Raw genomic sequence first — 11000 nt, forward strand, 5'->3', positions numbered from 1 at the left:
ATAAATTCACTATTAATTTTTTTCACATAAAGTTGAGTCGGATGTAGAATTATTTCTGCTGATAAAATTCTAGTAGGATAGTTTTAAATCTGAAATAGAATAAGATTGAAGTTTACAAAATATTTATCCCCACAAACCCTAAACTAGAACCCTGCATATCCTACCATTGCCAACCCAAACTTTGTTTCTCACTTACCCAAAAACGGACCTAATTTCTGCAAGCCATGCGGCCTAATCCAATTCATCATACCCAAAAGAAAAGAGGGGTTAAAAAAAAAAATACCGAGAGGTAAATAGTAAATGGTAAATGTTTGATCTTGTTCAAGTCCCACTTCACCTCCTTCCTCAAATGCCACATATTTTTGACATCATTATTTATTTATTTTCCCGAATACAAGCTCTGTGGGGCATTTCTCCATCCATTTGATGGTCCAAACTCCAAAGGTTCCGTCTCCTTTGCATTAACAAGCACAGATCATAAAACCTAACATTCTAATAACATAAAATGCCAAATAAACCGGATAATAAAGAAAACAAAAAGGAAAGAAGCATGTGATTCTAGTATGCCAGTACTAGTTAGCTAAACCCATAATTAGTAGTAATTTTTTATTTAAAAATAGAAGGAGAGGAAAAAGGGGAAGAGAATAAACAAAACAGGAAGAGTTAAGTTAGGAGTATGGCGGCAGAATCGGGAAGCTCGAAGTTCGATCTTCCCGAGGAGGTGGTACAAGTGCTACCGTCAGATCCCTTCGAGCAGCTTGATGTGGCACGCAAGATCACATCCATTGCGCTCGCGACGCGTGTCAACGCACTCGAATCTGAGACGTCTGATCTACGCGCCAAGATCGCCGACAAGGACAATCTCATCGCCCACCTCCGCTCTCAGCTCGCCTCCCTCGACGCCTCCCTCTCCCAAATCGCCGATAAGCTCGTCCAAGCCGACCAAGATAAGGTCCCAACCACCACCCACCACCCGTCGAACCCGGTTCAATTCGCTCCTTTGAACCACGTTTGACCGTTTTTCTTTTCTTTTTTTCTTTGAGATAATAGGAGAGCTTGCTGAAGGAGAATGCTTCCCTTTCCAGTACCGTCAGAAAGCTCACTCGGGAGGTCTCCAAGGTCTCAATTTCTACTCTTCATATTAAATTCTGAGTTTTAACCTAGAAATGGAAGTGAAAGAAGAAATTGGGAATTGTATTGTTAGAGTAACTTCGAGTAGAGCGTGATTGAATAATTGATGAATGTGATGTGACTGTGAATGGTTAATGGAATAGGACTAATGTGCTCTACGTTTACAGTTGGAGGGTTTCAGAAGGACGCTTATGCAATCACTTCAAGAAGATGATGATAATTCTGTAAGTGACTGTTATTGTCATCGTCATTATCATTATTTATTATTATTTTCAGGGAGAATTTTTTTTACCAGTTATGGATTTGTTTCTCATAGGGTGGAGCTCCAGAAATGGTTGCTAGAATAGAGAGTCAATCGAGCTTGACTTCCACTTCCCATTTTGGAGGTACTTTCTAGTTTCTACTCTGTTCTATTGTATATTATCCAACTTTATAAGAATGGATTTCTCTTGAGAACTGGTAGGAAACGATTTAGGTTCTCTTTGGGGGAAAACAAGAGGAAAAGATAGTTAAATGGAGGGAAAAGTTACTATTTGTTGCTCATACTGCAATTCAAACCTGATCCCTTATGGTTGAGATATAGTTTTATCGTTTCTGGCCTTGAGTAGTTCTAATTGTATTGCAGACGATGATGCTTCACGGCCACCGTCGACATCTTCATCGCAAACACATACTTCTGATGTTGGAAATTCTTTTGTCCGGGATCATGAATCTGATGGTATGCACTATTACTATCATCCATGAGGGGATGGGTAGATTATAGACATACATTTCAACTATGCATTGCCAAAGATAATAAAAAAATGAACTATGATTGTGCATTCTTGCATTTATTTTCTATTTCTGTCATTGCAGCCACAAGACCTCGAGTATCACAAAGTCTCCTCTTAGCATCCCAAACTAGCACCCCTAGAATTACTCCACCCGGTTCCCCTCCAATTCTTTCGGCATCAGTGTCCCCAAGAACATCCCAACCTGTGTCTCCAAGGAGACATTCAATTTCAGTCTTGAACTCAAGAGGCATGTATGATGACAGGTCTTCAGTGTATTCCTCAATGTCCTCGGTTCATAATTCAGTATCTAGCTCTGATGTAGGAGCTGGATCACAATTTGGTGAGTCTTTCCAACTTTTCTGTTATTGCTTTCGTATCTAGGAATATTTTTATGATGTCAGACTAGCATGGATTGCTCTCTCGGATCTTGGCCGGGCTAGTGTACTCACGAGTTTCTGTATCATTTTTATAATTGGGTGTCATAGGACGAACCCGGGTGGATGGAAAGGACTTTTTCCGCCAAGCAAGGTGAGGCCCCTGTATCATGCATGCTACTTAAACTCTTCGTTACTTGATCACTCTTAATGGCTTACCTATTAGATAATTTGATGTTATCAGATTGAAGTATTAACAACACTTAAATCTGATAACACTATGTTAAACTTCTACTGGTCATGTACGAGTCCCAAATTTAATCTATTTTTTGTTATCAATAGGAACCGTTTGTCCTATGAGCAGTTTGGAGCATTTCTGGCGAACGTTAAGGAGCTGAATTCCCATAAACAAACAAGAGAGGTAATCCCTGCCTGCTGCTTTCTTTGCCCCATCTCTTGTGCTTTCCTTGATCCTCTTAATCCTTTTTCTTTTTCAGTTAACTGAAACCTTTATCTGTGGTGAAATTGCAGGAGACGCTACAAAAAGCTGATGAAATTTTCGGGCCTGAAAATAAGGACCTTTATGCTATATTCGAGGGATTGATTACTCGCAATGTCCATTGACGTTATGGCTAGCTGAATTTTCAATCGGAGTTTGTTACAACTGATGAATTCGTGTTCGTTTACGGCTTTACATACTTCTTTGTCCCCATTGTGTGTTACATCCTGTTAATTTTTGTATGATAAAATAATTCTTTGGACATGAAAGCCTGTAAATTTATATTGACCAAGACATTTCTTCACGGGACATTTTCTTGGTTGGTTCATCCAATGTAATACCTTAATTTATCTTACTTGTATAATGGTTTGGACGAATTTAGTCAATTCACCATGAAATCCACGAGGAATTCGTGAATTATACTTCCTTGTACTATGTGATGCGATTCCTAAATAAAACAATGAACTCGAGCTAATCGCATGGTTTGCTTGTATTGTAATTGCCGAAAACCATACAAGGCTTCGAACTTCCACCGGATAATGTAGAAGTACGCACTCCTGTTCGTGTGGATGTTGTACGTGCAAGAAATCAATGTATTTTGGTTTCTTGTTTTTAACTAGTTTCTTTTTTCGCCCTCAAACTAAAAATGATTTCTTATTTTTAACCATACCTTTTTTTAGTACAGTCATAGTAGTTTCTAGCAGTTTTATATTTAGATAGATTAACTTGGAAATACTTCTAGTTTTTAGAAGCATTCATAAGTTTGTTTGGATAAAATAATAATTTTTCTTTTCAACGATTGAGTTATGGGGGAAAAAAGAGGCATTTCAAAATAGGGATTGGTAATGGTAAGAGCTAGAAAGAGAAATAATGAAATATAGTGAAAACTAAAATAATAACTAAGCAAATTAATATGAATCTAACACGCATAGAATATATTTCTCTTTTTTCTATTTTTATGAAAAAAGCCACTCTATATATGCGGCTATTATCTAGGAGTAGGAGGTCGTTTTTTTAAAGGAAAAAGAAGAAAAAAAGAGGAATAACATACGCAAATTTTGATGCACTTTATTTAGATTGGTCAAATTTCACACAATCTTGTTATGTGCAATTTACATTGGCAAAGGCAACCTGGTTATCTCCATGGAAACGAAAAACAACGAGGACGAGTTAGTATATGGAAGTTAGAACAGCTAATATAATTGACCATTTTAGGACTAGTTACTTCTCTAATGGAGTCATTTACATTACAAATTCTGTTGCAGCTGATATAACAAACGCCATCTCTGTCTTGCTTCTTTTGTTTCATCATCTCCTCTATGATGTGGTCTGCTCCTCGTTCTGCTTTATCCGCCATGGCCCTTGAGCCACCGCCCTCTCCCCAACCTTCCTCTGCCACCAGGTAACACATTTCTAAATGCAACCTCCAATCTTCCATTTCTTCTCATCCTTTCTTCCTTCCAACCATTTTGCATTCACATATTATCTTAGATATGCTATTTCTATATATGGTATAATATTTGCAGCAATGATGGATTGCAAAGCAAACAAAGAGAGCAGAATGAAGCAAAGCAGAGATCAATAATAAGGTCTCTAAGGAGGCTAACTGCGCTATCAACAGGTTCACTTCCAGGTATCAAAACATGTTGAAATTTAATTAAATGTTTCTATGTTTTTAAGGTCATTGTGTATCATACTAATGATGAATTAAAATGATTGAATACCGCATTAGATGTGGAACCTCCAAGAAGTGAGGATGTCTCTGTATCTAGTATGAAGAGTTGTCCGAGTCCAGGATCCGAAAGCTCCTCTTCCAACACCGGTAGCCCTTCTAATTCCGGGGAGCAGTCGGATTTAAAAGGCAACAATAACAATAAAATGAATGGCATTGTTAGTATTCTGAAGAAAGGATCCCAGATGCCCCTCTATACCTTAACCTCAATCAAGGAGGCTCCGTATTTCAAAAAGAGAACCTCCGCCGAACGAATCCCAGAGGAATTTTCTGCAATTCTTAAACAAGGATCATCTCTTAATCCTGAGGCTTATCGCTTTAAAGCGTCCTGGAAATTATTCACTCTCGCAGATCTCCAGGCCGCGACCAATAATTTCAGCCAGGGTGTGCAATCCTTTTAATTTCTTGCCTGACAAGAAACTCTCGTATTAACATTTTTGTTTATTTATTTATTTTTCTTTCCAAGCTGATAACCAACTTTCATACTTTTCTTTCTTGAAGAGAATTTGATCGGGCAGGGAGGTTATGGTGAGGTTTACAAAGGCCAATTGGCAGATGGAACCTTTGTAGCAATTAAAAGGCTAACAAGAGGGGACCAAGAAGAAATGACTGCAGATTTTTTGTCCGAGCTTGGGATTATAGTGCATGTGGACCACCCCAATATTGCTAAATTGATTGGATATGGAGTTGAAGGTGGAATGCATCTTGTTCTTCAGTTGTCTCCACATGGCAGCCTAGCTTCCATACTATATGGTCTGTTAACCTCTAACAAGCTTTGAATATGATCAAGCACAAGTTTTTTATAAAACAAAGTTAATTAACTGGTTTCTTCCTTTGCTTGCTTGAATTCTGAAGGACCTAGAGAGAAACTGAATTGGAACATGAGGTATAAGATTGCATTGGGGACTGCTGAAGGCCTCCACTATCTGCATGCACAATGTCAAAGAAGGATTATTCACAGAGATATCAAGGCTGCTAATATATTGCTTTCAGAGGATTTTGAGCCACAGGTGCATTTTTCTTTGATTATAAACACCAGTTACCAAATTTATATGCTTGAAACAATGTTAACTTGAATGTTGCACCAGATAGCTGATTTTGGACTATCTAAATGGTTACCTGACAAATGGACTCACCATACTGTCTCCAAAGTAGAAGGCACATTCGGGTTTTTATATCTAAGAAACTTGCCAAAGTTTTCTTTCTAATCCAGTATTTTCATTATTTGGCACTTCTAATGTTTGTTTTCTTTCTTGATGTGAGAACAGTTACCTTCCTCCTGAATACTTCATGCATGGTATTGTTGATGAAAAAACTGATGTATTTGCTTATGGAGTGCTATTATTGGAGCTCATTACCGGCCGTCCGGCTTTGGACAAAGCTCAGAAAAGTCTTGTGATGTGGGTATGTTAATGTCAGCTATTTCATGGCCTTAACTTGATATTCAAAATGTCAATATTTATATTTATTATGCCTCTGGCTAAGTAAATAATTGGTTGCAGGCAAAACCACTGATATCCAAGAGCAAAATGGACGAGCTTATTGATCCATGTCTTGCTGGTGCCTATGACGAAGAGCAGATGAAATATATAATCTTAACAGCTTCTTTGTGTATAGCGGAGTCGACCGTTCGACCGCGAATGCATCAGGTATGTCCCTTAATTGATACTTGTCAAGTTAGCTCAAGCGCGCTTAACTAATGTTATGGAGTGGATTCATGCAGGTATTGCAGATAGCAAAAGGTGAAGAAGGCAGCATGGAGTTAGTTAGGGAACTCCTGGAACCTTTATGTGATGATGAGTTCCTTGAAGAAGAGTTTCCTTCACCTGAGAGTTCCAATGACATATCTAAACATTTGCAGACTATTGGACAAGATTAAGACTCTGCTGATAACAGCAAGCATTAAAGACTAGATTATGGCCCCTCATTTCATTTCAGATATTGCAACTGTGCAAAAGTTTAGGTGTAGTGATTTTATTTGCAGAATAGGTATTTGTGTGTATATTTCGTTATTTCTTGTGTGTATTCAATGGCAATCCAAGATTTCAAATGTATGCTGATAATATTACGCAGTGAAATTCACTATGAAAGATATTTTATCTAATTTACTTTTTCCTTATGTAGCAAAATTAAGCACAATTATACATGCTTTTTTATAAATAAATTAGGAAATTTTCATATAGAAGATGACAAATGAAGAAGCTAGAAAGTGTGAACATTTTCTTACAAGTTATAATTGTTGAAGAGAAAACAGAAACCAAAATGTCAACAGGAAAATTAATAATTAAATAATCATTAATTAATTATTAATTAAACTGATAGAAGTTGAGGTCAATAATAATTAATAAAGGAAAGAAAAAAAAACAAAATCTAATCCTCCCGCTCGATGAGTTGGATTTGGAAGGAATCAGAAGGAAAACGAAAGACGAGAGAGAAATAATTTTACTGGAAAATTCAACTTCGAGATCGAATCAGAGAAGATGAGTAATCATAGGGTTCTGCTCTTGTTCTTGGTGACGTGGATCTCCCACTGCGATGAAGTGTTGAGCTCGTACGCTGGTTCGGCGAGCTCCATCATCAACCCTTCCAAGGTCAAACAGATTTCATGGAATCCAAGGTCCTCTTTCATATTATTGTTACTCATTTCGCTCTTCCTTCTAAATCTAGCAATAATCAACTAAGTTCTTGAATCTCAATCCGATATTTGCAGAGCTTTCGTTTACGAAGGTTTCCTCACCGACCTGGAATGCGATCATCTGATCTCTTTGGTGAGTAATATATAACTATAATATAATATAATATGCTCTCTTTCTCTTACGTAGAATCCGTTACTTGCTAACTGTTAGTTTTCTTTGCTAATCCGAGTTACGCGTTGTTTAATTCAGGCGAAATCAGAGCTTAAGAGATCTGCTGTAGCGGATAATCTTTCTGGAGAGAGTCAGTTGAGTGAAGTTCGAACAAGCTCTGGAATGTTCATTCCCAAGGACAAGGTTTCTTCCTCTTCTTTATAATCTATCTACTGTAATCCATTTCATTTTTGAAATTCACGTTGGAATTAGTGTGATCTACTCCCCTCCCTGCCTTGAAATTATGCTCCTGAGTTTTGTAATTAATGCTGCGTATGGAGGTTTTAATTCCCTTCTAATTTTATAGGATCCTATTATTTCTGGCATTGAGGATAAGATTTCGTCGTGGACCTTTCTTCCGAAAGGTATGTCATGCCATATAAATAATTTTCTTGGAAATATATGCTAACTTATATTAATTTCTTCATCTTCTTGCTATCCTATATATGTTTGTATCTGTGCTCAATGTTTGGTTGGTCTTGGTATCATTACATGTCAAGTGTAATGATATGCTTCTCTGTGTTGTACTTGTCACCAGTTTGTTTGTTTTTCCAGTTCATGAAGAAATGAGAAGTAAGATTTGTTAATTATAAAACATGAGAAGACAAGGTTTAATGTAGCTTTTATTTTGTCATCTGTCATAGCTTGCTGTTTTTGCATCTGCCCCGGCTTTAGCAGAAGGAAGTTGCTAAAATCTAGATTGCTCTATGCTAATATTTTCACTTGTGGAATGAGAAAGTCTGCAACATTTTAACAGATTGGTTAATTGAGTCCGAATTGTAATTTCCAGACAATTTAGAGCAATTGGGCAGAGATACTAGAAAAAAATTAGACAGGAGTTTGTTAGAAAACATAATTAACCTTTGACTGCCAATCATCTTCATACAACAACATCATTGTTCACTTGCAAGCTAGGGATTTCATAGGGGAATGAACCTGTATCTCCATGATCATTTAAATGATTTCATAGGGGCGCGTTATTGTACCAAAGACGTTAGCATTAATTAGTGTCTTGTAATATTGTTATTAAATTTCAGAAAATGGAGAAGACATTCAAGTATTGAGGTATGAGCATGGGCAGAAATATGATCCGCATTATGACTACTTCTCTGACAAAGTTAATATAGCTCGAGGTGGACACCGTGTTGCAACTGTTCTCATGTATCTCACTGATGTGACCAGTGGTGGTGAAACAGTGTTCCCTAATGCAGAGGTTTGTATAGTAATTGATGTAGTTCGTTCCTCCTAGTTATAAATATATTATTGGAAAACATTTGCAGTTCATTTCAATCTGGATAACTATATCTCTAACTATACCAAACTTTCTAGCCTGTGATCTGAATTTCTCGTGTTTCTACGAGATGCTTGTATTTTATTCCGTTGCCATCTCGGCGACCAATATTAGAAAGTAGAAACCTTTTAGGAGTTTAAAGTTTGTGTACGCTTGACTGGGCCCTCTTGGGTGGATACTTTGGCAGCATATAGTTTGACTCTGCATTTAGAAGATAGTACATGTAGTTCACACCATACACTTTTCATTTTTCATATGATATTCTCAAGATCTCCTCTTTGGTTTCTTCCACTTCAAGCAGCAGATCTAAAAGCGTTTTGGTTTTAAAGAGGAAATTGTTTCTAGCTTTAACGACCAATAGCTAATTTGATAGCTTCTGAATTTTCACTCTGTTCACAGGAAACTCCACATAGAAGAGGTTCTGAAAAAGGAACCGATCTCTCTGAGTGTGCCAAAAAAGGAATTGCAGGTGGGCAACTGTATAATATTTTTACGGATTTCTCGCCTATGTTTGCATTATACTCATTGAGCTTTATATTCTTTCCTCACCTGGCATTACACAGTGAAACCACGTAGAGGGGATGCACTTCTCTTCTTCAGTCTTCACCCAAATGCTATCCCCGACACTAATAGCCTCCATGCGGGATGCCCTGTACTTGAAGGTGAGAAATGGTCAGCAACAAAATGGATTCATGTTGATTCATTTGATAAAACAGTAGGACCTGGGGGAGACTGCACTGATAATCATCAGAGCTGCATGACATGGGCTTCCCTTGGAGAGTGCACAAACAATCCTGAGTATATGATTGGGTCTTCAGACCTTCCTGGGTACTGTAGGAAGAGTTGTAAGGCATGTTAGAAACTTCACTACAGATTCCCACATACAAGTTTCTGCCACTGGATTTCAGATTTCGGTTGGTTCTTAATTTTATTCCTCTTCTATCCTGGATTGTAAATTAATTCTGTATCATTATGGCGAGTAGTTACTAGTTATAAAGATGATACTGTTTCCTTTTTGGGGTAAAAAACTCAAAATGGCCTCTGCCACACTTCCAAGTGATAGAATTGAGTTGTAATGCGGCATCTTGCTTGTCATTTTGTTGGCTATTTTATATGGATAAACAAGCGGGAAATAATAACACATGCATAATTTGTCACTAGGGTAAATCTCAATAGTTTAAATATTATTTACAATAACTATTTTAATGCTTGCTATGCAGTATTGTTAAAGACAAATCATTGTAGACAATAGCTGGTGAGATTTCAGTTTAAATTAAACTAGTATAGTATGTACGACGTATTTTTGTTGCATTGCAATGTTACGATGAAGTAATTATCATTTTGGCTAGAGGATAATTGAATGACGTAGAAAATATTAAAACGAGGAAGAAACCAATATGATGCTTATACATAATTTACATAGGGATAGCAAGTGATAAGTAATATAATTTATTAAAATAAAAGTTATGCCATAATTTAAAGGTGGATATTCTTGGTGATATCTTTACATGAAGATGGCATTGTGAATCATTAGATAATTTGATATGTTTGATTGAACTATCTAACGGTTCACAATGCTATCTTTATACGAAGATGTTTTTATAGGAGTATTTTCTAATTTAAAAAAGAATGTTTGTTTTTAAATTATTGTTTTTTAAAGAAAGCATTTTCAGACAAATATGATAAGTGGGGTCAAAGAAGCACCAAAGTAGAGTGCGAATCCATATAGGAATAAAATTTGCAGCATTAATAGCTGATAGTAAGTGGGTGCTAGTGTTTGTGTTGTGTGACAAAAGAAGGACTAAGGCAGGAAAATCATGGAGGTGGGTCAGATGCAGAGACAGTGGATAGACTACACCAGATCATTATTCATTGAGGTTTTCAATCTAAACACACCATTTCTTTCTTTTTATCTATTTATTTTTTCTCCATTTGTTTATTTTTGTGATCTTTGGTATGATGAGAGAAGGGGTTCTTGGATGCGCAATTCCTTCAACTTGAGCAGCTACAAGATGACAACAATCCTGACTTTGTTGTTGAAGTTGTTTCTCTCTTCTTTCAAGATTCTCACAAGCTTCTCAATGATCTCACCATTGCTCTGTCAGTCTATCATATTGTTCTTCTCACAGAGATTACTATCACTAATTAGCATATATATTCTCTTATCTTCTCTTCTCATGTGCAGAGATCAGAAAAGTGTTGACTTCAAAATGGTTGATGCTCATGTTCATCAGTTAAAAGGGAGTAGCTCAAGGTATGATATAACAATATATCATTTGCCTTTAATTCAACACAATCCGAGAGAGAAAAAGAAAAAAAAAAAAACATGTTTGTTTTGTTAAGTTGCTATTGTT

The 11000-nt window shown here is 36.8% G+C and overlaps 4 protein-coding genes across 4 annotated transcripts in view; all 4 read left to right on the plus strand.

The window, feature by feature from the left end:
- Positions 360 to 3268, plus strand: LOC107638074 (uncharacterized protein At4g15545). The gene is made up of 9 exons (XM_016341252.2): positions 360 to 952; positions 1051 to 1119; positions 1299 to 1355; positions 1448 to 1517; positions 1757 to 1849; positions 1987 to 2244; positions 2390 to 2432; positions 2621 to 2699; positions 2810 to 3268. Exons 1-9 carry the CDS (start codon positions 677 to 679, stop codon positions 2900 to 2902), a joined length of 1038 nt encoding a protein of 345 aa, XP_016196738.1. The 5' UTR covers positions 360 to 676; the 3' UTR covers positions 2903 to 3268.
- LOC107619969 (receptor-like cytosolic serine/threonine-protein kinase RBK2) lies at positions 3722 to 6623 on the plus strand. The gene is made up of 9 exons (XM_016322196.2): positions 3722 to 4179; positions 4304 to 4410; positions 4510 to 4893; positions 5011 to 5262; positions 5365 to 5519; positions 5598 to 5677; positions 5778 to 5913; positions 6012 to 6158; positions 6233 to 6623. The coding sequence occupies exons 1-9, from the start codon at positions 4097 to 4099 to the stop codon at positions 6386 to 6388; spliced, it is 1500 nt and encodes a 499-aa protein (XP_016177682.2). The 5' UTR covers positions 3722 to 4096; the 3' UTR covers positions 6389 to 6623.
- LOC107638084 (probable prolyl 4-hydroxylase 4) lies at positions 6823 to 9806 on the plus strand. Its single transcript, XM_016341261.2, has 7 exons — positions 6823 to 7126; positions 7220 to 7277; positions 7395 to 7499; positions 7663 to 7720; positions 8393 to 8568; positions 9046 to 9115; positions 9210 to 9806. The coding sequence occupies exons 1-7, from the start codon at positions 6990 to 6992 to the stop codon at positions 9503 to 9505; spliced, it is 900 nt and encodes a 299-aa protein (XP_016196747.1). The 5' UTR covers positions 6823 to 6989; the 3' UTR covers positions 9506 to 9806.
- LOC107638095 (histidine-containing phosphotransfer protein 1) overlaps positions 10342 to 11000 on the plus strand; it is a 1634-nt gene continuing 975 nt past the window's right edge. The window contains exons 1-3 of the mRNA XM_016341271.2: positions 10342 to 10523; positions 10616 to 10746; positions 10832 to 10900. Coding sequence (XP_016196757.1) covers positions 10464 to 10523; positions 10616 to 10746; positions 10832 to 10900 — 260 coding nt within the window. The 5' untranslated portion in view covers positions 10342 to 10463. The remainder of the gene's footprint in view (positions 10524 to 10615; positions 10747 to 10831; positions 10901 to 11000) is intronic.

The sequence above is a fragment of the Arachis ipaensis genome, chromosome B01 (assembly GCF_000816755.2).
Source record: "Arachis ipaensis cultivar K30076 chromosome B01, Araip1.1, whole genome shotgun sequence".
In the NCBI taxonomy this organism is placed as follows: Eukaryota; Viridiplantae; Streptophyta; class Magnoliopsida; order Fabales; family Fabaceae; genus Arachis; species Arachis ipaensis.